The sequence below is a fragment of the Mustela lutreola genome, chromosome 3 (assembly GCF_030435805.1).
Source record: "Mustela lutreola isolate mMusLut2 chromosome 3, mMusLut2.pri, whole genome shotgun sequence".
NCBI classification, from domain to species: domain Eukaryota; kingdom Metazoa; phylum Chordata; class Mammalia; order Carnivora; family Mustelidae; genus Mustela; species Mustela lutreola.
The window spans coordinates 152,577,412-152,603,395 of record NC_081292.1 but is presented as its reverse complement, the minus strand read 5'-3'; the positions used below and the strand labels follow the sequence as shown (position 1 = coordinate 152,603,395).

General features: G+C 42.0%; 1 protein-coding gene across 2 annotated transcripts in view; it reads right to left on the bottom strand.

The window, feature by feature from the left end:
• DPP4 (dipeptidyl peptidase 4) overlaps nt 1-25,984 on the bottom strand; it is a 79,687-nt gene that overhangs the window by 22,105 nt on the left and 31,598 nt on the right. For both annotated transcript variants that reach the window (XM_059167180.1, XM_059167181.1), the window contains exons 6-18: nt 25,727-25,779; nt 25,538-25,610; nt 24,395-24,515; nt 20,230-20,390; nt 18,658-18,770; nt 10,344-10,479; nt 8,520-8,564; nt 5,961-6,068; nt 5,625-5,692; nt 4,464-4,517; nt 3,968-4,089; nt 1,973-2,020; nt 1,607-1,705 (exon numbers count right to left, since the gene is read on the bottom strand). In XM_059167180.1, coding sequence (XP_059023163.1) covers nt 1,607-1,705; nt 1,973-2,020; nt 3,968-4,089; nt 4,464-4,517; nt 5,625-5,692; nt 5,961-6,068; nt 8,520-8,564; nt 10,344-10,479; nt 18,658-18,770; nt 20,230-20,390; nt 24,395-24,515; nt 25,538-25,610; nt 25,727-25,779 — 1,201 coding nt within the window. The remainder of the gene's footprint in view (nt 1-1,606; nt 1,706-1,972; nt 2,021-3,967; nt 4,090-4,463; nt 4,518-5,624; nt 5,693-5,960; nt 6,069-8,519; nt 8,565-10,343; nt 10,480-18,657; nt 18,771-20,229; nt 20,391-24,394; nt 24,516-25,537; nt 25,611-25,726; nt 25,780-25,984) is intronic.

Below are 25,984 nucleotides of genomic sequence, written 5' to 3'. Positions count from 1 at the left end.
ATATCTCTAGAGCTGCTTCTTCTTTATGTTTATCTTTCTTTTCTTTCTTTCTTTTATTTTTTTTTGTTGTTGTTAAAATTATTTTAGTTGAGGAAAAAAGAAAGGTTTAAGAGTAAGATCTTTATATAGACAGATTTCTCTTCAATAGATAGATTTCTCTTCAATTTGGATTTTATATTTTAAATATATCCCTTCTGACTAAATGTGCTTATAAGAACAAAAATTTAAGTCTTTCTTCTTTTGCAGTAGAATGTCAAACTATGTGTTGATCATGATGTTTTAAATAAATATGCCAAACCCACCATTTGCTCTCTCTTTTGAATTTGTCCTAGTTGATTAGAAGGGTTTTAGTTCCATCTCTCTGAAGATACTGTCCCCACCCTGCTTTGGGTGGGGTGTGAGGTTCTCTATAATCCCCAGTTTCACCTCCTTCTGCCCCTCCTCAACGACCCCCTACCCCACTTCCTGGAGTTTGAACGTACAACCACCCCCCAGCTGGACTGTCCAGCTCCGGCAGACCCAACCTCACTCTCCTCTCTATCAGTTTGTCCATCCAACCCTGGTTTCCCTGAGCCAAAACCTCCCGGGTCCCCCACTGTCTTTCAAATCTCAGTAAGCAGCACCTTCTGTCCTAGCAGCCCAGGTGGCTCTCCCGAACTCTAAGTCCTTGGCCATCATGCCAGCATCACCGGCATCACCTACGAGCGAATTACAAACCCTGGGCTCACCCTGCCTTGTTGGATCACAGATCCTTAAAAAGGCTCCCGGTGATTCATACACATGTTGAGTTTGAGTAGCCCTGCTCTAAGCTCTTCTTCCCAAGTACCCTCTACTCCTCAGCGCTTTTCCTGCCATTTAAAATTGGATGGATCTTTACTACTGGATCTTTTTGCATCTTTTTTATTATTATCCTATATTAAAAAAAAAAAAAACAAAAAAAAAAAACCTTAAATCAATCTTGAAGGATCCCCCCATCTCCCATGAGTAATTAGCTCTTAATGGGAAAAACAGCAAACAAATACAAATGAATAAACTACAAACTTTCCTACTCAAAGATCACCTCTCTTCACCCCCTTTCTCAGTGGTTCCTGCACACCATTCCTGTTCAGGCATCCAGCACAGGGACCAGGCTAACTGTGGCAGGGAGAAGGTCAGGAAAAATTCAAGATTTCTCTCCTGAGATTGAAGTTTTAACATTTTACAGCCAACCTTAATTTTTTTATACAATCACTTCAGATTTTTTTTTTAACTCTTTGGGTTGTAGGTAAAATATATCAGGATAACACTAAGTTAAACACTCAATTAATACTTTATAGTAGAACAGAGTTACTAACAGAATGAAACCAAAGTAGCAATAGTGTGTATTTTTTTTTCCAAATGTTTTCCTTTTAACAGAATAACTTTTACATAGAGTGGTATTCTATTTTAAAACAAAAAGAATGAAAAACTAGCAGTTCTCATAACAAAATTTTTCATAGGAAAAATAACCTCAAATTAGAAGTACATATAACATAAAATGTGTATTTTCAGATCAAATTATCACATTTAGTTATATTTTTATTGGTGTTTCCAGGAACAGTTCTATTCCTAAAGAAATTCAACTTACTTGTTTGATTCAAAATAATGAAATCCAGTTTTTTTGAGGGCATCTGGACATCCTGCAGCATTTTATTCAAAGCTGAATTGTCTTCCAGGACTCTCAATTCTAAACAAATATTTCAGACGGCAGTAATTCATTAACAATGTGAAGAAATCGGATTGTGCAAAGAGCTAATGAACAAGTGGCAATTCACTGATGGGACTATACATTAGATTATAAACCTTGAGTTCAAATCATTGTTTAAACACTAAAAGCAAAAAACAAAATAAAACAAAACAAAAACACAGAACACACACCTCACTATTCTAAGTACATGTTGATCCTATTCACACACACTAAGAAGCAAAGGAAAAGTAAAATGCTAGAAAATACCTTTATCGTCACTGCTCCTATGCAGAGTATAGAGGGGCAGACCAGGGCCTGTTAACAGGAAAAATGTTTTAGGTGAGGCTTTTTAAGAAAAGAAAATAACATATTTTTTTCAAAAATGGCCATTTGATACCACTTAACTTTGATATGATTTTAATACCAAATAACTGTGATAGAATAAATATCACTGTAGAAGAGGGACTTACTAAGTTAGCTGTTTTTCCTATTCTTTGAAATAGGGGCAGGTTTTTTTTTTTTTTTTTTTTAAGATTTTATTTATTTATTTGAGAGAGCCCATGAGAAGAGGAAGGGTCAGAGGGAGAAGCAGGCTCCCTGCATGGCAGAACGGAACTCGATCCTGTGACCCCAGGAACATGACCTGAGCCGAAGACAATCACTTAACCAACTGAGCCACCCAGGGGCCCAAAATAGATGCAATTTGAGATTAAGAAGGATTACCGAAAAGCTACAGGGCTCAGTAGAATGAAGCAGAAAATGAACCTCTGGCCGGGTTGAGTGCCTTGGGCATGCTGCCTCCGTTTCTTCAACTGTGAACTAAGCCAAAGGACCCTTGACACTGCTATTTTTCTTTCCCAGCCCTAAAGGGACAGTCTGGCGATGACCACGCTGCTCTCCGGCCCCGCCCCCTTAGGGCGGAGCTCTGGAGCCAGCCTCAGCCAGGGGGAGGGGCGGATTTCCCTCCCACTGCCTCCACCCCACGGAGTCGTGAGCCAGGGGGCACATCTGCACAGTGCCTCACTTGGATAAGCGATTCCTTTCTGGCATGCAAAAGTGTTTTTCTCGCATGAACATATCTTCACTATTTATCCCAACTGTGGTAGTTGCAGACTAGAAGGTAATGTATAGAAAAGCTATTTGTTGAGCTATTTAATTTTGATGCATTTAGATAATATTAATGTTTTACTCTTGATCAGAACCACAGTGAAGGCATTAGAAAGACCTGGGTTTGAACCCTGGCTTACCTGCTGTATGACAATATATCTATGTTTTGATCTTTTTACATATAAAAGGAGAATAATATCTACTTTATAGAGTTTTCTTAAGAATCAAACAAGACTACAAATATAAAACTTTTAGCACAGTTCCTAGTATAAAGTGTCTGCCCAAAAAATGGTGACTAAAAACAATCATAGGAAAAAAAAAAGAAAGAAAGAAAGAGAGAGAGAGAAAGATGTAATAATAAAGAAAATGTGCTTGTACATAAAGGTTCCGATAGGTGGTTTGGAGGTCTCTTTCCCGTAAGGGATAATTCTTTTTCAGAATACCCAGATTCTTTCACTTTGAGAAGTCATCTAGCAGAGGGCTTATTGGAGGGCTCAGGAGGGCTCAGGAGGTAGAGACCTGTGCTTGAATCCTGTTGTGCCTCTTATTAGCTGTGTGACCTGTGGAGGTGCCGTGGTCCGTCCTTGCCAAGTTCTTCATTAACAATAAAGAAAACAATAATAAAAAAGCAACAGAAGATGGAGCCATGAGCAGGATGGGTGATAGACACTACTCACATACATTTTTCTCATCTAAAGGGGCAAGTACACAAAATAATAATGAAAAAAATACAATAAAAATGTGTGTTTGTGTGTGTGTGTGTAAAGTGAAGTACCTCAGCTCTACATAGTCTCCAGTGTGTGTATATTCGTTGTATGTTCAGTCAAAAGCAAGCCATGCAACTCTCTTGGTTAGAATGGGAGGAAAGGTGGTTAACGTACCACTTAGATGTGCTTGAAGAGAAGGAGGCAGGTAATTTCAAAAGCTCCTCAGATTCAAGAGGAGAAAACTAAGAAGGGCAGAAAGAGTGTTTCCCAGACTGGACACAGAAAGGGAAAGATGGGCAGGATGAGCCAGGAGAGGGATGCCTGGGTGGCTCAGTTGGTTGCCTTTGGAAAGCGGGAAAAGCATGCAGGGAATGCAAGGAACCACTTCAGATAGACAGACAGACATGGTGGTACCTGTGCTGCTCTCCCCTTGGCAGTTCACACTTACCCGAACACCTCAGCTGATAGTACTTTGCCTCTTTACTAAATGATACAGAATAGTACTGACATCTTTCTGGATTCAGTTCACAACTCAGGCATGTCACCTTTGTGTAGTTGCTCAGTTGGATTCTGTAAACCAATGGTGGAAATTAAGTGTTTGATGAAAGAATAAACGAAAAGACAGAATTGAATAATGCCATATTTTAGTTTTAAAGGTACCAGAATGCTAAGGCAATGCTCAAAACATTTTCTTTTTTAATGTGCAACAAATACATGAATTAATTCATAATAACCTCAAACTTTCCATTGTTTGGGAATAACACAAAACATCTAATAAAGTCATTCTCTTTTGTTGACACCCAGAGTTTGATTTATAAGGGAATTAAAGTGCTCAGTTACAACTTCAGTTACTTAAGGCACGGAAAAAAGCAAAAACAAAAACAAAATCAGAAATTGCTCTTCAGCTAGAAAGACTCAAGTCAACAATTTGATTCAGTTCTTACTTATAAAGATTTCTTCCTCCTGGCATTCCTTTATATTCATTACTAATGTAGTATCTGGAAAGAAAACAAATGAAATATATATTAATTATGTTTTTTAAAAAAGTCAAGTACACTCTATTTGACTCAACACCAAACATTCATGCTGGCCCTTATCATATCATTTTTCCCTAACCGCTCTGCCCCAGAAGTCATGTTTCCCGTCATCTCTAAATAAGAGATTTCACTTTTTGTTTTAAAAAAATTTACTTATTTATTTGACAGAAAGAGAGATCATAAGTAAGCGGAGAGGCAGGCAGAGAGAGAGGAGGAAGCAGGCTTCCCGCTGAGCAGAGAGCCTGATGCGGGGCTCGATCCCAGGACCTGAGCCGATGAAGACAGAGGCTTTAACCCACCAAGCCACACAGGTGCCCCCAGAGATTCCATTTTTAAAGCAGACTAAAATATCTGGATGCAGGGATTGATCCCGTCATTCAAGTGGCAAGTAAAAACTCAAAAAAGGTCTTTTGTGAGAAAAGTAAGGCTGGACAACCACGTACCTACATTGTTTTCCGTATTTTCTGTTTTTCTAGCCCAAGCTACTGGAAGGCAGGAACCCCATCTTTCTGACAGGAGCAGAGCCCCTTCTAAGGATGTCTTTCAAAAACTGCTTTGGGCAGTGGCATCAATAGTCCCTAGTGAGACCCGATAATAAATTCTAGAAATGCCTTAGATTCTAATGGAAAATAACACTCCCTTTCCACCAACTCGTGCATGGTAGTTGACAGCCTCGGCAAAGCTTTCCGTTTTCCAGAGAAAGGCCGAGATGTGGACAGATAAAATGAAATAGCCTCTCTAAGCCTTCCAAAAATCCAGTGCCAGTTAAAATGTAACGAAATGCCCCTATGCTGGTGCGGTGCTCCTAGACGCTTAAGAAAAAGAGGCTGCAGCTCTGCTAATGTAAAGCAGGTAAGAGCAAGAGGTAGAGCTGCTTGGTGGCAGGGTATCAAGTCTGCTAAGCATATGTGAAAATCATTAAGGCTTCCGTATGTTAAAAGAAAAAAGTACTGAACACATTCCAAATAGACTATTCTTTATTTGTAGGAGATTTTCCCCTATTTCTGGGCATAGAGGGTGTGATTGCAACGAGTATGTTTGCCTCCTATCCATTATTAGAATACTCACAGGTAATCACTGGTGAGAGCTTCTATTCCGATGACTTCCCAAGCTCCTTTTGTAATGAACGTGCAATCCTGATGGGATTTTTTTTTTTTTAAGAAAAGATGTTTATTAAACTCTCTAATTGAAGTGGAGGGTTGAATCTTTTATAGCAGCAATTTAGATGATCTTACTCTCCTTGGGTTTCTCCTCACTATCCCATCATCCTCCAGACACCACTCCAGAAGTTCAACCAGCTGGATTATTGATACATACTGACTGACTTTACTAAATGATTTCCCCTTCAACTTAGTCTCATTAAAAAAGAGATCAACCCGAAATAAATTATGTAAGAATACTTACTTGCTTATCTATTTGGAATAGGCAAATGTGTTTGTAGCCATCTTGGTTGCTGATGATCTTGTAGAAGCTCTTCCCATCAGAGGTAAAATGAGGTTCTGAAGGCCTGAACTACAGAATAATAGAAAACAAACAAACAAACAAAAAAACAGATGAGGGCACATCAGTCTCATCTCAGCACCAACTTTAGTTTTTGAAAGTCCTCTCAACACCCCTGCCCAAAACCCATGCTTCATTTACTTGCCAAGTGAAACCAGAGTGTCTCAAAAGAAAATTCTCCTTCTAGAAAATGCAGACAAAAAGATCTCTCTCAGAGAATTCTTTACGTGGAGTAAACGAGAGAAAGCACATAAAGAGGCTTACGCAGGACTCTCAACACGTAGCTGTGGTATTGTTATCTCTGGACATCTCTCTGTGAAGGATGACTCTATGACTTCTGGCTATAAATGTGCAAAACTTAGCATTTGTCTTTCATTTTTAAGAAGTAAATTTCCTCAGTGTCACAGATGTGCTTTCTTGAAACAGACTATTATTATTTCTGTTATAACTGGGAGTTCGTACATCTTAATTTCCCTCACCTATTTTGCCCATTCCCCTCGCCCCTTCCCTCCTGGCATCCGTGAGCGATTGCTTTCTGTTTGGTTTGTTTGTTTCAAACAGACTATTATTTTTACTGTTTCAGATAAGAGGTGGTTTTTAATTTGAGGGATTCGTTTCCTCCTTTTTAAATACATATTTCTTTTTGAAAGCCAAAATCTCTTTAACCATTTCTGGACTGGATACTGTAAGGAATGTCTGTTGTGTATTTCACGTGGAAACATTCTTATAGTTACCATTTTTATTGTATGCCTTTTCATTTTGCTAAATAGGATCAACAATTTACCAAAAAAGTAGTTGTATGGAAATACAGTATAAAATTTCCATTTTTCACGGTTCAATAAAAGATCGTTCTCAGAACATAATGTAGTTTCAGCAGAAGAATATCTACCCCAGCCTGAAAGGAATATGTCGCTTTACGACTTCGATTTCCTTACTACATTTGCGAGCAGGTAGGAGATGGTCTTTTAAAATTGTTGGTTCACTTTACCCTCGATGTTTCCTCTCTTATCAGCTCCCATTTTGGAAAGGAAGAAAAATGCTTCCCTCTTCTATTTAGTGATTCAAAGTGGATTCATTTATGGAGCAAACTGAAGCGTGCAGTACACTTGGTGTTCTCATTACAGAGCTCTGAAACACATTCCCCTCTCTAGACCTGTGTTCACAGCCTTATCTTTTTAATACATTTCCCTGTTTCCCCTGGATGGAGTTGTGCCTAGTAGAAATGTGTGAAAAGTGGCATCTGTCTGGTTAAATACAGAGAGGAAAAAACATATTTTTTTCAAAGAGTCGTGAGGAAGTGTAGCGTGTCTCTTGCCATGGAGGAAACCACTTTTCATGTTGGCAAACCTCTCCCCTCTGCCCAATCAAAGCCTGAAGAAAAGGGACGTGTGAATGCTATCGGAGCTCTGAGCCCAGCTGGAAGGGGTCCTGTTTCTGGACCACGGGCCTCCCCTCTCTGCCCCAAGAGATGTGAAGGAAATCTTCACATTTTCTTTTTCTTTCGGTCCCTTTGTTTCTCTCTTAAAGGGGGCTTAATAGAAGTGGTCACAAGAATTAGGTGAGATTTATTCATCGTCTTTCTGTGAGGGCCCACAACGGCTAGAGATCCTTCCATAACGTGTTTGCTTCCCTGGTCCGGTGGCCTCACGGTTGGTGATTCTGCCCAAGGCATAGCGCTCGCAGCACAAATGAGAAGCGTGACAAGTCTCTGCAGGTCACTGTGATTTCTTGGATACCACTCTGCATCTGGGGCCTAGTAAAGCGTGAAGCCACACGAGTATGAGTTCCTCCAAAGGGGTGTGCACAGCAGGGTTGCTGGATGGATGCAGTCGCTGCTGAGTTGCCGCCACATAGAGCCACGGCTTCTTCCTCATCTGTGTAGACTGTGGGTGGAAGCCATGTTTGCTGCCTCCAGAGCACAGGCCTTTAGAGGTGAGCTCAGTGGGCATCTTCAGCATCTTAGCTGCTTTTCAGCAGTGGTTGCTTTTTAACTTTTCAGGAGCTACCGTCTGCCTAGAGTATGTCTTCTCTTTTGTCTGCTCTCAACTTTTCATCTGTCCTGTTCCTTTTTCCCACTGAGTGTGATCTGTATTCCCCATGAAAAGACATCTCTGGGGCACCTGGGTGGCTCAGTGGGTTAAGCCTCTGCCTTCGGCTCAGGTCATGATCTCAGGGTCCTGGGATAGAGCCCCGCATCGTGCTCTCTGCTTCCCCCTCTCTCTGTCTACTTGTGGTCTCTCTCTCTGTCAAATAAATAAATAAAATCTTAAAAAAAAAAGAAAAGAAAAGAAAAGAAAAGAAAAGACATCTCCGCAGGGAGCATTTAAATATTTTGAGAAATAGGTCAGGTAATATCTCTATTAATAGCAAATAACACAGGGCCCTACTTTGGAATATATGCGTATCAAATAGCTCTGAGTATCTGATCCAGACCACAAAAAACAAATAACTCAAAGCACTTACTCTTCCAACCCAGCCAGTGGTACTCATTTCAGTGTGTTCTTGTGCCTAGAGAGGGAAAAATATAAGGGCAGCATTTCAGAGAGAAGTGAGGTATTAATTCTATTTTTTATCTGCAACTCGTGGTAACAGAAGCAAAATTGTACTTAAAATAATCGAAAACTATCTCCATTTATATAATTGTATTTGTGCTCAGATTGTTTATAGGATTGCATCAGGACCTTTCCCTCTCTTGCCTAGAGCTCTGTCTTCCATATGTGGCCCTGGAAGCTCCCCTGGCATTTTCAATTCAACACGCACGGCACAGAAGATGATGTCCTTTATCTTGCCTCATTCCCACCGGCTTGTTCTGATGCCTTTGTTCTTCTGTTTGGTGCCACTGCTCACCCGAGCCAGAGACTTGGGAGTCACTCTAGATGCCTCCTCTCCTCAGAGCCACCTCCTCAGCCCCTGCCTCCTGGTTCTTTGACTCCCCTCATCCTTCTCCACCGTTACTGCCTTAGCTTCTGTTCTCATCAGGTTTCCCTTGGTCCACTGCCCTGACCTCCCAGTTGGAGACACCCTGCCTCTCTTCTCCTCTTCCAGTCTGCTCAACCCCCACTGACCTCTTGTGGCAACAGACGACAGTTCTAGCTCATTAGGATCCTGTCCTATTTAACACCTAGAAATAGCTCTCCGTGTCTTACAAGTAAGTCCGAACCCCTCAGAGCGGCACCTGAGCCTCAGCCTACCTCCACCCTCAGTTCTCACCAGCAAAGAGCTTAGGTTTCCTAGTTTGGAGTCCGGCTGTCACGTGACCTTCTTAACCTCTCAGAACCCCTGTCTCCACAGTGTCTGGCTACCCTGAGTGTTCAAGAAACGGAGGCTATTATTATGGATTATCCTAATGGTATTCCCTACTAAAATAACCACGTTTTAGGGACCAGCATGTTGTCTCATTGGTTTGTTTCTGTTTGTTTTAAATCCAGAGCTGTGCACAGAACTTGGGGCGTAGGTATCCATTGTTTGCTGTATAAATAAATGAATTGACAAATCAAGACAAGGGGTGCCCAAGCTTTCTGAAGCAAGAATCTTCACTATGCCCAACCAGGTGGGAAGTGTGTAGAGGGGGAGGCACTTGGCACAGAACCCATTACCAGAAAAGGGTTTGGAGAGGTGCCCTTCACATATGTCACTAACCCTTCCCTGGACATTGCCCCTCCTGAGGCTGCCGTTCCCAAAGGGGCTTTAATCCGGATTCACTAGCTTGGCTGAACCTTGTGGTTTCTTGTGGGGAATGCCCTGCCCCCGTCCCCAGCACCTCAAGGATGAAATAACACTTGCCTTTGTCTTAATGTTGCCACCCTCTCTGCCTGGTTGTTATCTATTTATAGTCTAAAGTTGTTGACTGCTGAAGTATAGTCACAGGGTGGTAGGAGATTTGTGGCCTTTTGATACTAGTTTTGTTTCACATATTCTCAGTCAGTCATTCTCTGCTCCCCATATTTTCTCTGTTGACCTTGCAGCTGCTGGCCTTCTTGGGCTGTCTGAATTTTGACATCAAATTCTATCTTTTGGGTTTCTAATCACCATCCCCTCCCTAAGTGATAATATCCATAACTGAAACCGTATGACTAGTGAGCAGAGATGAAATGGAAGTACCATCAAATATCAGATTCTCTCTAAAAGTTAGTCAAGACTCACTCACTGCCTCAGGATCTGACAGACTCAGAAAGACAAGAAGCTCAAACTTTATTTGCTGATTCCCAACCATTCACTCTCCCCGTTTTTGTGGAATCCTTGGATCACATGTAGCTTTAGAAGCAGAGCATCACCATTAAACCTTACCTCTGGTTTTCTCCAATTGTTGGTGTCATTATTATAGTCACAGATATTCATGACTGAATAGTTCTGAATCCTTCGGAGCCACTGCAAAGAAATCCTTTCTTCATTTACCCATGTCACGTCACACAAGTAGTAATCCCTGGAAGGAAGGAAGGAAGGAAGGAAGGAAGGAAGAAGAGAGAGAGAGAGAGAGAATAACTATTTCCAGACCTTGGTACAGAGAGATATTTTATTCAGTGAAATCAATCTTAATAGGCATATAATTTTAAATGGTTGTTGAAACCATTTAATACCACAATATTTTACCTTTTTCTGAAAGCTTGAAGTGTAATTTAGTTTTGAATGGAAATTAAAATATACCTGACAGGAAAAACAGCAGCTAACATTATATAGTGGCTTAGCAAACGTGACTCACACCACCGCTCAGGATTTTTTCAAGTCCTTAATTTGGCCTTTGGTGGTGCCAGGAAGTCAAGGGTGACATTTTTCCCATCTCTTTTCTGCTGTATTGAGAGAACATTACAGTGAGGCCAGACACACTGGCTGAGATTCGAATATTTTCTGGTAATTTCTGGTGAAATTATAACTGACCCTTTTCTCAACTTCGTTTTTCAAAGGAGAAAAAAACTGACTCACATCTCTATGAATTTTGAAAATCAAATAATTATACTGTAAAAATCTTTTCTCAAAAGTCAAAACATGAACCATGTGAAAAAAATCAAGGAACCTTAACACGAAATTCATGTTAACGGAGATATCACTAGCAGTATGTCTTCCTCCAACACATACCTTTAAACATTTTTGGAGCTACCTTTTGATTTATAGTGAGATGCATGGAATTCTCAATTTACTTTTCTGCTAGCCTACCTAAATAATTGCTCTGGATTGTCTATTTTATTTGATTTGCTCCTCTAGTCCCCCACCCCCCGTGCGATGATCTTGAGTGATCATTCTTAAATCCTTTTTTTCCCACTGTCTGATCAAAGCTTTGTTTCCTTTTGTCAGAAAAATTCCAAGAGACTCTTTTCTCCTCTTTCTTTCTGACTGGCCCCATGGCCGTAGCCTCCTCATCAACGCTGAATGCTCTAAAATGCTCCTTCTCTCTTCTCTTCACAGGCTGTGCCCAACCCCTCCTCTGTCTCTTGGCTCTCCTTGCTTGACCACAAGCTCTCTGAGGCACCGGCCGCAGCTTTCTTGTTCACAGGGCGTCCCGGGCTCCAATGGAATGAGTAACCGGCACCAAATCGACACTGAAATTCTGTGGAAGGGGAAAGTCCTGTTGTGTTCTCTGTGGCCTGAACAGCTCTGTCCTTCCTTGGCATTCACAGACCCCGTCCTGTCTGCACTCCCTCCACAGACACGAAACCAAACGGCTAATATTTATTGAGCACTTAGGATGGATCACCGCTTCACTATCGCCCTTCTATAGGTGGGGATACCTCCTGTGTTAAGGTCCCCTCCTGGGTCCTCCAGGGTCCCCTCCTGGCTGTCCCCGTTGCCGGTGGCAAGTACTGAAAGAAGATTCAAACCCCTTCACCCAGCAGCAAAGAACCACCTTCCCATAAATAGGGACTCCTCGCCGTTTCAGGCCTTTCTCTTGCTTAGTAAGAACCCATACACTGGGGCATCTGGGTGGCTCAGTCATTTAAGCGTCTGCCTTCGGCTCAGGTCATGATCCCAGGGTTCTGGAATAGAGCCTGTGTTAGCCTCCCTGCTCAGCGAGGAGCCTGCTTCTCCCTCTCCCTCTGCTCCTTTCTCTCCCCCACAGCCTCCGGCTTGTGCTCTCTCTCTCAAGTAAATAAATAGAATATTAAAAAAGAAGGAGGAGGAGGAGGTGGAGGAGGAGGAGGAAAGGAGAAACCTGTATACCATCCAGTCTGCGTGTCTGGTATTCCATGAACACCTTCTGAGATTTCCCAGCTGCCCTCACTTTGTTCACCCTGCCCCCAGTTTGTTCAACCTGCCCTCAGTCTAAAACCACTGCTATACTCTAACTTCCTTAGGTCTTCCTCAAATATCCACTATGCCTTCTTGGAAAGTCTCTCCTTCAGCACCAACATCAGCATTCTTAAGGTGCTCATCTCTAACGACCACCAGGCTGCAGGGCCTAAGAGTGCAAACCCCTCTTTGCACGCACAGGACCAACGGTGCCTCTCAGAGTTCAATGCTTCTGCCCTGTGCCCAAGCCACAGGCATTAACGAATCTTGCTGGGGATAGGAATAAATCATTGCAAAAGTGGATGGAACTATGACATGCAAGGGAGAAAACAAAACTTTTTGAGATTAACTTTCTTGACTAGGGGTCTGAAGACTTTTTCAGTCAAGAGCCAGATAGTAAATATTTTAAGTTTTGCGGGTCACATGTGCTCTGTGACAATTACTTATCTCCACCTTTGCAGCACAAAAGCAGCCAGAGGCAATATATCATCAACGAACATCTGTAGATGAGTTCCAGCAAAACCCGGAGATCTGAAGTTCACATAATTTTCACATGTCACAAAATATTATTCTTCTGGTGATTTTCCTTCCCAACCACTCAAAATTGTAACAATCTTTCTTGGGGCGCCTGGATGGCTCAGTGGGTTAAGCCTCTGCCTTCAGCTCAGGTCATGATCTCAGGGTCCTGGGATTGAGGCCCGCATCGGGCTCTCTACTCAGCAGGGAGCCTGCTTCCCTCTCTCTCTCTGCCTGCCTCTCTGCCTACTTGTGATCTCTTTCTCTCTGTCAAATAAATAAATAAAATCTTTAAAAAAAAAATCTTTCTTAGTTGTAGATCATACAAAAACAGGCCTGGGGCTGGATTTGCCAGTGGGCCCTGGTGTGCTGATCCCTGCTCTATGCCCGTGGTTCTTATTCACAGATCAAATTCCTTTGTAAATCAGATGGAAATCAGGTACCTCTCTCCCGGGTGGGGGTGGGGGGAGTCTCCTTACATACGTGCACTCCATGGCCTCGATTAGGATCACAGGCTCCAGAAATGGGAAACTTTTCTAAAGTGGCATGGTCAGGGGAAAGGACAGGCAAAGGGAGAAGAAAACTCATTAACACAATTAGTGGGTCACCTTTACTAAGGGCTTTATCTATAAAAACCATACACAATACTCCAGGTTCAGAAATCAGCAGTAGAAAAGTAACTTCTTTCCCATTCGAAATTATAGAGTAATGGAATTTGGGAAGCCTGCCAGGGAACTCACATGCATCTGGCACTTGCTCTGCCCATTTCTAGATCAAAGGTTCACGAGCCTGTGTCTTCCACACTCTCTGTCACTCTCTGTAGCCCCAGGTGTACTCTGCACCCTCCGTATGGGCTGCTCGCCAGCCCGCGGACAGGACATTTTGCATCCTCGTGTAAACACACCCCTGTTTAATCACAGCTTCTCTTTAGGGTTTGGAATTAAAGGGAGACAGAGCGGCGCTGCAGACACTACCCTGAGCCAAGATCGTGCCGGTCTAAGATGTCAGTGAATCATAAAAACTATATAAGGGAACCAATGGCCCAATTGTACTTTTTATTGAAAGGTTTAATTAAGTCCTACTTAGGACCAGAAAAATCCAACAAGCAGGTTTATCAACTATACTTTGCACTATATGCCGATTTTTTAAAAAGAATGCATGCAGGAGCAAGTGGGGGAGGGGCAGAGAATCTCAAGTCCACTGACTCCTTACCCAGCCTGGAGGCCAAGCCCAGCTGGGGCTGGATCTCATGACCCTGAGATCAGGAGCTGAGCCACCCAGGTGCCCCTCCATGCTGATTTTATTCTGTAAAAACAGAGAGGCTCTACTGAACAGATTGTTATGTAATGGTGGGAAGGGGTGGAAGAGGGAATGTCAGGCAGCCTGGCCTTCCTTGAGCCAGAGACCGCCTCTCCTGACAGGCATAGCGATTCAATAAGCTCTTCTAATTTCTGGGACAATGTTGTTTTTAAGGAGAGTGAGGTTGACTTTAATACTAAAGCAATGGAGTGATTTCTGGACATAATAACCAGAGTTCACACCCATGAGCAGTTTACTATGTGCCAGAAACTGTACCATGTGCTCGACATAAAGCCATAAAGCTTGTGGCACCCTACAGGGTCGGAATGCTAGGGTTCCTGTTTTGCAGACAAGGAAAGGGAAGTGTAGAGAGGTTAAGTAACTTGCCCAAGGTCACACACTGGGAAGTGTTGGGAGGCATGATTCAAACTAAGCCAGTTGGCTTTGGATTTTCTGTTCCTAGTAGCTCCTTCTATACAGAACCTCCACCCGTCCCTCTGGGAAATGCGGTCGGCTAGCTTCACCCTCTTGCCTTTTTTTTAGGGTAAAATTCCTTACTCTATGAGGTCTATGTATTCCCACAGCATGTGTGTAAACTAAATAGCTGAATTCTATAAAGCAAATTATATGTGATAGTGCTGGGACAGACCTGCTCTTGAAGCATATTTCAAGCATATTTCAGAGACTCTTTTTGCAAAGTGACCGTTGCCTTGTAAACAGTAGGCGTGTAATAAATGTCTGTTGCGTTGCATTAATTCCCCTAATTTGTGTAAATGTTTCTTTTGGTGTGTTAAGGGTACTTAACATCAGGTCGGCATTACTGACTGAGAAGAATATTGGAGAGAAATCGCTCCTCAGAGCAACCGCAGACGGTGGAGTGATTAATTCGGTGAATCACCCAAGGAAGCGGGCGTTCTGCCAGTACTGGCCCCGGGCTCCATGCCACTCTCTGCTCTGATGGGGATGCCAGCCCTCCTGGGGCTGCTGCAGATCGCTGAGGAGAAGGATAGGTGGGGTGAGGGGGAGCCCGTCACAGAGGGCAGCACCCATAGCACATGGGGTCCTGAAGGGCTTCCTGTCTTGAGGTGTCTCTAGTTTCCTGGCTGTTTCAGTCTGGTTCCTTCATCTCCTGTTGGACAAGCCCACACCCTGACATCTCTACTTTATAGATCAAGGATTATCAACTGTTCGGAGGAGGCATTAATCTATCACATCACTCAGGAGCAGAAAAAATAGGGTGGGGCAGGTCATGCGCTGGGTGTGATGGGTCCCCGGAGCCGATCAGCAGATGTTGGGTGGGGTCACCTCAGTAGAACGTGCCCTTCCCAGTCCTCTAGCTCAGGCCAGGGAATGTGCAGATGGCTGGGAGGAGGCAGAAAAGAGGGACTGCTAGGCAGGGTCACTTGGAGGGTCGTCTTCAGTCCTGGCTGTGTAAACCATTCCACACACATAAAGTCACCCTCATCCCTCCGCACAGAAGCTTATTCATTGATTCTACACATATTCATTGAGCACTTGCTGTGTCTCAGGTCCTGCACGAGAGGCACCAGATATAAAATATAAATATGAGTATAAATATAAATATTGTGAAGCCAGGCTCTAAATAAAGCAGGTAGGGAGTTTATGATTTTATAATATATGTTGTTTTCTCTCAAGGATTTTGAGCTCACCAATTCCTCTCATAGTCATCAAGACAAATGAGCGGCCTAATCAATCTTGACCTCTTGACCTCTAACTCAGGGACGGCAGCCGCGAGGCTCCCTGCCTCTGGTAGGACTTTACCTGCTCAAAGCTGTGTGGAGCAAGGACGTGGCCTCAGAGGAAAATGAGTGATGGGCACATGGGGGCAGAGGAGGGGAGATACACGCCCCACTCTCCTGGGGCTACACTCCAGGCGATCCTACACTCCAGGAGCTCGTGGATGGCTAGAAAACACGGCAGAAGGTGCTGGGCCGTTTCTGAAGAGGCACAATTTGCCTGCATTAACCTGGCCCCGCTGGAGGTTTGCGTGAGGCCAGAAAGTGGGGCATCACCGCCTGCTAGAAGATTTTCCCCAGAGAGGAGCTCGAACCTGGTTTTACATAAACTGCGGCCTCCCTGGTGTTAATAGAGACCAGAGCTGGATTTATAATTCCCTATATAACACATTCCTGAGGCATTTCCAGAAACGACTCCTCAGTAAAGTACATCTCACACAAAATATCCCCAGTGAGTGAGGCAGTTCTCACCAGGAATGCAGCATAAAGAACCGCAAACAATGACTTAAGGGTTCATTTGTACGGGGCCAAAATGAAGTCCGTGAACTTGCGCACGTTTCCTAAGCTCAGCTCCTGGATGAGGCTTCTAAGGAGGGTAGAGCCCACAGATGGAGACCTGTGAAATGGCCATGACAATGACACGGTAGGCGGTGTATTGAGTGAGATGTGAGCGGGACATCAGGCACAGTCGTCATCCACAGGAAACACTTGATGCATAGAAACCCCATTATTTGATGAGTCTGGTCTGGCAGGTGCAGACCTCTGTCCTATTCCCAGATCCCATGCTGACTGCGTGAAACCTTGAGCAAAAGAGTTTCCCTCTCTAAGCCTTAGTTAGCTTATCTGTGTCCCACAGCACTGTTCTCAGTGTGTTCTAGAAGCCTGCAGGTTCTGTCTAAGATCCTGACTCCTGGAGGAAGCAGATGGGGAGAAGGCCTGTGCCTGCAACCTGAGTGGTAATGATCTGGTTGGTTTCTGGACCTGCACTCCTGTGTACTGTCTCACTTGAAAAAAAGCCTTTGGATCCTTACAAAAGTTTGTAGACCACGAGTGAGGTCTAAAGCCCCTTCCAGATCTAAGGTTCTTTAGAGTAGGGGCTTATGGCTCATTCTCCCAGCAGAGAGATGTTGGTCTTAGACCAAGAATTCCCTCCAGGCCCTGCTGCTCTTTCCCTGGACAGCCTGTACTCCCCACACATGGGTTACCTTCCCCTTCAGGGCCATCCCCCTGGGCTGTGCCCTGTGGTTCTTTCCTGCTCAAGCCACATATGCCCCAGGATACTTTCTCTCATCCCTGGGGTCATCAAAACCCATCTCCCCCTCCTCAAAATGTTTCTGCCCTTCTGTTTACGCCTCCGAAGTATTTGCCTTTGGGGTCATTTATCGGAATATATTCTATCCTCTGCTTGGTCGTAAGTGCTAAAAAGATAGTAGCTCAGCCCTATGGACATCTGTTACGTAAACAGCAGGTGCTCAGTCAATATTGATAGACGAGATGAATGGATGGTGCCACACAGCAGATTTTAAAACCTTCAGGTAAATGTTTATACCTTTGGACAAACTCAGAAAAAGCAATTTTTAAAAATTTACTGATGATTTATTTTTTTCCTCCAAATGATTAGGTTAAAAAGATATTTCTAATCAAGTCAATGAAGTAATGACTACAGAGCAGAGCCTACAGCATTCAGGATGTGGTGCATTCAACCCTGACAAGGCTGCTTCCATGTTGCTCTGATGGTAACTCCAGGAAGCTGAGGGCAGCGGTTGAATTCACACAGAGAAGGGCAGCTAGCAGAGTACTTGTAAGCTCTTGTTTCTAAGTCAGACAGGTTTGAATACAGACTCCTACTTGGTCATTTTCTTAACTTCTAGGCCTCATTTCCTTATTTGTAAAAGAGGCATATAATTATAGTTGTTGGAAAGAGTTACTTTAAAGACTAAGACTAATACAAAGCCTGTAGTAATGCCCCGAGTCTGGCACATAGTGAGTGCTCAGTATCTACTAGTTATTATTTTAAAGCAACAAGAAAACCAACATAATGAACAGAAATGAATAGAAAGCAACTCACAGCCATAAATTGCATGCAATGCCAGGTGGTTATCTTTACAGGAAAAGCACAGGGGGCTGAGGGTGTGCGGTGGCAGACTTTCAAACCACCAACGATTATTTAAGCAAGTGACATCCTGAGGCATGTCGGTGTCATGAGGATCCCTAAATTTCTCCGGTTCTCATGGGGACCTGCACAGCCCTTGTGATCTGACCTCACTCCTATCACTCACCGCTTCACTCACACTGCTCTGTTTGCTTGGCCTCCTGCAGGTCCTCTCACACACCAGACCCAGCCTCCCTGTGGGGCCTTTGCACCTGCTCTTCCTCTGCATGGATGCCGAACCCCCAGCTACTGAGGTGGCTAGCTGGCCCTCTGTCTTATGTCACTGCCCACAGGCCATCCTGTGAGAGAAGGCTTCCTTGCCTGTCCTCCCGCCACCATCACTAACCCCTTGCCTGCTTTGATGGTTTTCACAATTTTCTGTCCACCTGGTTGTTGTCTGCCTCCCCCACCTTGAATGTAGGCTCCATGATTCCCGGGACTCTGGCAGCTCTAGTCACTGTGCGACCCCATCATGGTAACTGTGCTTAGCATGAAGACACAAAGTGAGGGCTCACCAAAGAGTGGCTGATGAAGGGCTTCTGGGCGCGGGGGGACACCACAGGACACTACCCCTGATTCTGCCATTCATTTTTAAAATGTTCTCCCTGAGATCTGTGAAACTGTACAACCCACACGTTCTGATCAAGACACTTACCCTGTTGAAATAGCATCAGGAGGAGTGATTTCTACTGAAGTTGCATTGGTGTTTGGGTCGAGATTGTTGATTTTTACAACAAAGAGCTTTACGGTTGGATTTACAGCTCCTGCCTAGGAAAAAACAGTAACAGAATTGATATGAACAAAAAATACCACATCTTTGCACAGGTTTACAATTGTACAAAAGTGTCTGCATTAGAGCAATAAAATTATAATCACAAGACACATTAAAAATCTATATAGATAAATCTAACACAGATAAAATGAACATAAAAGAGAGTAATGAAATGCAACTTTTTCATGTTCAGGCAGAAACATGTCAGCTCCTAGCACTCCTGTTTAAATCATGAATGTTCATAACTCAATGTGTTTTGTGCAAACAAGGACAAACTTTTAAAAAATCAATTTTATTATTTTGCAAATATACTCTGACTCCAGAAGGCAAAAAGTCTAATGGCTGACAACTAGGAAGAATACGCTGGGTTCAGCCAAAGACACAATCCACCAGGAAAATGAGTTTACCTGAGCCAAGAGCCAATAACGCTAATTAGGAAGCCATCATTTGCACTCCAAATTCAAGTTCACTACATTCGAGCTTTACAATCAATATGATGACAGAAATCTACAAAACTTTTTTATATATACACACAGACCTTCAATTGACAAATTAGTTAGAAATAATATATTTTTAGGGAGAGCATTTCATGTTTTTTTTTTTTTTTTTTTGCCAGTTTCACTCATCAAAAAATAACATTCCACTGAAAATACATCTCTATATTTAGTCTCAGATCCTTTTTTTTCTTTTTACTTCCTCTGTCTTCCTAAAATGGCAGCTCTTCCATGAAGAAAATTGAGTGAGTTGGTAAAAATAAAAATCCCTTTTCCCAAGTTGCTTACAGCAGAAACATTTACTATTAGATTTTCCTATAGATGATTCTGTGGCCATTAATATTATGATACTAGTGAAGAATCCCGGTTGCCTTCTAAATCCCCCTCTTCCTCGGTTTATACTGCTTAACAAAGCTGTTGGATTTTCATAAATATGCATCCCGTAGGGGGAGAACAGCCTTGCAAACCAAGATGTGAGACCATTATTCCAAACGCAGGACGTGTGAAATTCACATTGGTGCCAAATCTATACCAGAATCCCTGAAACTAGTTATGAATCGGTTAATTAGCAATACAACCGGATATGTAACCGAGCTTTTCAACCTCATCCAGGGTACATTCCAACTTCTACAAATAAGAGGAGCTTGTGATTCAAGGACAGCTTCTCTTTTCCTCCACTGAAACATTCTTATTCCCCTACCTCTTTCAAAAGCATTTTCCCCATCTTTTTCGGCTTGTCATTCCTCAAAGTTTTTGGAGAAATTACAAAACCTTAAATCACACTCTTTCCTGGGATAATAAAAATACTTTAAAATTGCCAGATGCTGTTGACTTCAGCAAGAGTAATCATAGCAAGCTGTTGAAGAGAGACTGACAATATTTTCATTAGCAGGAAAGGATTAAATGAAACCATTCTCTTCCTATCAAATCACGGAACCACTACGTGAACAGGAGCACAGACCTTCGGGTATGGAATCCGCACAGTCTTTGGGTACTGCAGCGACTCGTCAGAGTAGAAGGAGTATTCAATAAGTGGGACTTCTGTGTCGTTAAATTGGGCATATGCTAAAAAAGTGCCTTTTGGAGACCACCACAGAGCAGAGTAGGCACTGAAGATTTCCTCTGAAAAAAGACATAAATTGTTCTGTTACAAGAAGTAGCTGATAAATTGGCTTTGGCATTCAAAATATTGTTCTCATTAGCTTTAGTAATTACAGTAGAGTTCAACTAATGAACCATTTTGCATTTGCTGGGCTTCCAAATTCAGAGTAATACAAATGAATAAAAATAAAATCTTCAAGGATAGATCTGGATTGTAAAAATAAGTAACCCGTTGGACCATTTTAGAATATTTTAGCACACAATATTTAATATAAGCTCTACATTTTTTTCTTTATCTTATAATCCTCTAAATTTATGCCGCAAAACATACTAAAAGTAAATTTCACACAAGGGGCTGATTCTCCTTTCTAAGTTTCAAACAGTCAACATGCCAGCATACTCTCCCCAACTGGGCTCCGTTTGTACTGTGCCCACAGGGTACTGGTGGGTGGTGTGTGGTTCCAGACTATCGAACTAATATGGTGCCCACAGTTTACTACTCTTGGCACAAACAGGGTGTGGGAAGGATGGATTTAGAATGACAAGGCACTCCGTGAGACCCCAATTGAAAAACATCTCCTTCGCTTAGCCTTGAAACTAAAGACTCTAGCGGGTTAGCGTACTCCTCTGCTGCCTACAGTGACAGTGAGGGAAGAGGGTCAAAGAGAGAGGCAAATGGAAGGAGAGGTCTTGCTCTCCAGAAGGGTGTTGGACTCGTTCTCATTCTCTGGCAAATGTAGTTCTTTCCCGTGTTTATTATGGCATCTCCTCATGGGACTTCCATTTTTTGGCTCTTAAAATGCCAAAATCTCTTTCATGGAGGGTTCAGGCAGACCAAATGGATACTCCTAGTCCTTTATGCAGATTTAATCTACAGAACCTCATGTTCTGTTGTCGGGGAGGAGAGGGGAAGGTAGAAGCAGAAGTAAAGAAACTTGAGTCTTAGAGTTAGGAAATCATCTGTCCCCATCACTTTTCTGATTCCTGAGGCCTCTTTACAAGTGTCTTCCAAATGCTGGTTTTCAATAATAATAATGATAACGGTAATAGTAGTGGCAGTAACAGTAACAATGATAACAACAGTAACACAGCGTAATAATTACTATGATGAGCACCCAACATTTAAAGAGTGCTAACCACCATGAGGTAGATTTGATATGCAACCAACATCTATGATCTCTGGTAATCCTCTGGTGAGAAAGGGGCAGTGGGCTTAAGGAGAAGTCATTGCCCAGAGTCACATGGCCAATAATTGACTGACTCAAGAATGAATCTAGACTTGTCTGGTTTGAATCAATGCTTCTCACCTCCATGCTCTACGTCTTTCCATGCCTATTTCAGTTCTTCCGGTAACAGAAAACCTACTGGGAAAGGCAGCCTGTTCTGGCTTTATCTGTTTTCTACCTATGTCATAGTTTCATCTGTGTAGTAATTTAGAATTTACAAAACACTTATCTAATTTAGTCTTTACAAAGATGCCTAGATGAGTCTATTCTATTTATATCCCATTTTACAGACAAGGCAACTGACGGGCTTAGAGAGAAAGAGAATGAATTGCCAGAGATAAGACATGACACAGGCCCATGACTCTGAGTCTAGGGGTTTCTACCGAGAACTTCTTCAGATAATGAGTGGATGTCTCTTTCCTGTGGCTTCTACCCATTGGTTTCCAGTCTAAGATCAAGATGCAAATTACATAAAATGAATACAATTACAGCAAGATTATGGTTTTTAAAATTGCTTCTAAGTAAAGGTAGCAGGTAATATCTATGTTTTGATTGGTAATATAGAACATATTGTTTTATAATTATACATAGAACATATCCTTCCATACAGGAATGTATTAAAACCATTATTATAAAAGTACTTCTAGTCAAACTCCAAATTCCGAGAACGAATAGTAGGGAGAAGGGAGAAAAACAAAGGGGGGGAAAAGATTTCCAGTGCTTTCTGATACAAAGCTGGTTGTGAGCACAAGTGTCTGTGGCACCCCCTCCCCCACACCCTGATCCTCCCTCACCTGCGATAGCCTGTGATACCTGCCAGTCCGGCTATTCTGACCTTCCCTTGGACTTAGTGTCTGCCCTTGAATAGGTCCCTTGATTCACTCTATGAGAATTACCCATTGACCTCTGTGTCTCCCGCTCGGGGCTGAATTCCCTGAGAGCAGCTATTGGATAGCTTTTTTTCCCTGTGTCTCTAGAACCTGACATAGCACCTTCATAGGTAGTTGGCACTCTCTGAATTACCCACACCCCCACTGTCAGCCCAGCTACCATAGGGCGAGGAGTGCTCCATCTTCCAAGCTTATTTCTTTCTCTAACCCTCCTCATCCTCCCTCTCAAAATTCTCATTCTCATTTCTTGTTAGATAAACTATACTCATACTTTCGAGTGAATGTCATGGGATTCACTTCAAACCAGGAGATAAAGTATTCTTATTTTTTACAAAAGAAGACACTTGTTAACTAAAGTAATAATTTAAAAATCATGAAAGAAAACAAAGAAAATGTTAAGACACTGAGAAAGAAAGTAATTTGGGATTCTGGGGCAGGGCAGGGGACACATGTCCCAGAGGGTAGGCTGCTGTGTGAGTGTCCTTCCAGGATGTGGCAGAAAGCCCCATCTGGCCTTTGCAACTTTCTTTCTTCTTTTACTTATGAACCTATAAATTCTCAAAATCTACTCATTCAGCTTATACTCAACAAGTATTCATGGCTGCAGTGGAGATGCTCCATGGGAAGATAGAACTCATATATGGAGACACAAGTGTGCTCTTTCCAAATATGGATCATTCATAAGTATATAAAACCAATTATAGGAAGTTCCCCAGAGGAACCAAAGTCCTATTTTTTTTTTTAGCAACAGACCCACACTGGAACTGGGAAGCCATTCTTCTGTTTGTCATCAACACACAAAATGAGATCTTTCCAGCTCTTATCTACCTAAGAAAGGACTAATAGTGTTAGGTGTGTTCTCATCCTAGAGATACTCAGATGTTTCGAGGAAGGGTCTAGTTGCAGCTTTGGGAAGAAGCCTTATACAGGTTGTTTTGGGGGTCCTGCAGGTTGTGCTGTGCTGTCCAGCAAGTGTTTTTTAATTGCTAAGTGACAAGTGCTAGCAAATTTCATTATAAATTTTTTCTGGGTCATGGGGATTTATCTTTCTTTTAAAGTGATTGTTGTTGTTGTTGTTGTTATAATATTAGTCATTTAACTGAACTTGACTTGCACTGGGTAAGAGCCAAAATTAAGTCATGAAGAAAAACTCTTTTTTTTCTTTTTTAAACTATGAGGAAGAAATAAGAAGATGAAATAGGATGAGAACTTAATAAGCATTAGGCAACTTTGTGAACAGTCTGGAATAGCCTCAAAATGCCTTTTACCTTGGCAGCTATAGATGCGAAAAATGTTTTTCTAATATTTTCTTAAACTCTATCCTAAAAGAGAAAATCCTTTTTAATAATTTTAGTTCTTTTTATTTTTACTGATTTTCCCTTAGAAGACTTTCTAATTATTTTTTCCTGCTTTAAAAACAGGAAATTATGATTTGTCCAAGTTCAAATGAACACAAATTCTCTGTAAAACAGATGCTTTCTTCCCCCTCTATTCCCCAGCCTCCAGACAATATTTTGTCAGCTCTTGGAATGCTGTGGGAGTATTTAGCTTTCCTTAGTAACTCTGGGTTAGGTAGGCCCAGTTAGAGAAACATCTGATGTTAATCTGCAAGCTTTTATGCCCCAGTAAAGCAGAAAAGCTACCTATACAGAAAGGCCCTTTGTAGGAGGAGACTAAAGACAATAGAGGCATTGAGAGACAATGTGGACATCAGGGAAACTAGCCACTGTTAAGAAATCCTTGTTCTGGGAGACACCTGGTATTGTGAGTGCTAAAGAGATTTGATGACATTTTAAAAAAATGCAACTTATTTTAAATGCCATTGAATTTCTCCATTTTAAGAGAAATGTTTAACTATTAAAAAAAAACTTACAAATTTTCTAATTTGAAAAAGCTTTAAAATCTCTACCTTCATAAACCCAGTCAGTTATTCCATTGGATATTACATTTTCTTCTCCAGTCCATGTGATCCTCTGACTTGTTGAATTTGGTTCATTTTTAACATAAATATCATTGTTCCAAACGTATGCCTAGAAAAACAGATTGGTGAGTAATAACCTGTTATAACATATCTTATTCTGGAGTTAAAAGATATCTATCCTCAAATAATATTGACATGTCAATGTAATGATTACCTTGGGTTAGTCAATTTCAGCAAGATAAAGTCATTCACTACCCCCTCACATTTATTTATTTAATTAATTTATTTCTTTAAAAGATTTTACTTATTTATTTATTAGAGAGAGAGAGAGCACAAGCACGGGGAGGAAAAGAAGGAGAGGGAGGAGCAGGCTCCCCACCTAGCAGGGAGTCCGGTGCGGGACTGGATCCTAGGACCCTAGGATCACCACGTAAGCCAAAGGCAGACGCTTAACTGAATGAGCCACCCAGATGACCCACCCTTCACATTTTAAAAATCATTAAGTATACAAGCTATAACTCCAAATAATTCTAAGGACACTCAATATATTAAAAAGAAGCAGCTCAGCTCACAAACCCCACTGTTTGAATGCTGGAGTGCCTGTGAAGACTCAGGAGCCTGATCATTTCTACAGAATAATGTCGGCTTCCCATTGCATTCTGGGAGAGGTGAGTTGAGGGAGTGTATTCGATGTTGGGAGGGAGAATTCTGTCTACAAATGAACATCCTGTCTTCCTATTCAAATTCTTTTGCACTTCTGACATTCTCCTAGCATTAAGAACATGAAGGTATATCTATAGGGACACAGAGAAGGTCACAGAACCAGCAGGAAGGAGGTACACCCCCCAAAACAAACAAATAAGCAAACAACAGCAAACTGAATACAAGAGAAATTAAAATTTTAATGGGTATTTTCCCAGTCAATAATAAATTCTCCAGTAGTAGTTCAGAAACTTTCAGGAATCCTATTTACTGTGTTAGACTAGTAAAATGCTATTTTAGGCAATAACACTATCTTTGATGTTGAAGTATTTGCTTCCTAAGTGTCTGCTCTGTGTCAGGTTATGTAGCTTCTGCATATGAGAGCGTTGAGTCATTATTTTTTCCCGAAAACAGAAGAGACTCACTAACCAATTTATGACCCTCTGGTGACCATGTGATCCACTGTGTGTTGTCTGGAATTTTATCTTCTGTAATCAGCCTCCTGAAAAAAGAGAAAAGGCAACATTACCAAATGAATAAATCACAGTGGGATTTCCTTTTTTAAAAAAATGTTATTGCACTAAAGAAGCTTACAGGTTTTGTAAGGAAGTCACTGACCTTTTAGCTAAGTCATAGATGTCATATGAAGCCGTGTAAGAATGCCTCCATTGCTACAAAAGAAAACAGACATCTCAGACTTCTGTGATTCTTGACAGTTCAGCCACTTGCTATACGAGCACAAGATGACATGTAAAGTAATATGACATTGGATAAATCTCACATTTTATCATGTCTTATAATTCCTAGCTCAATCCTTACAATTTTGGAATTAGGAAGAGATTCTTAGAAAACATCTAGTATAAATTCGTCTGGACT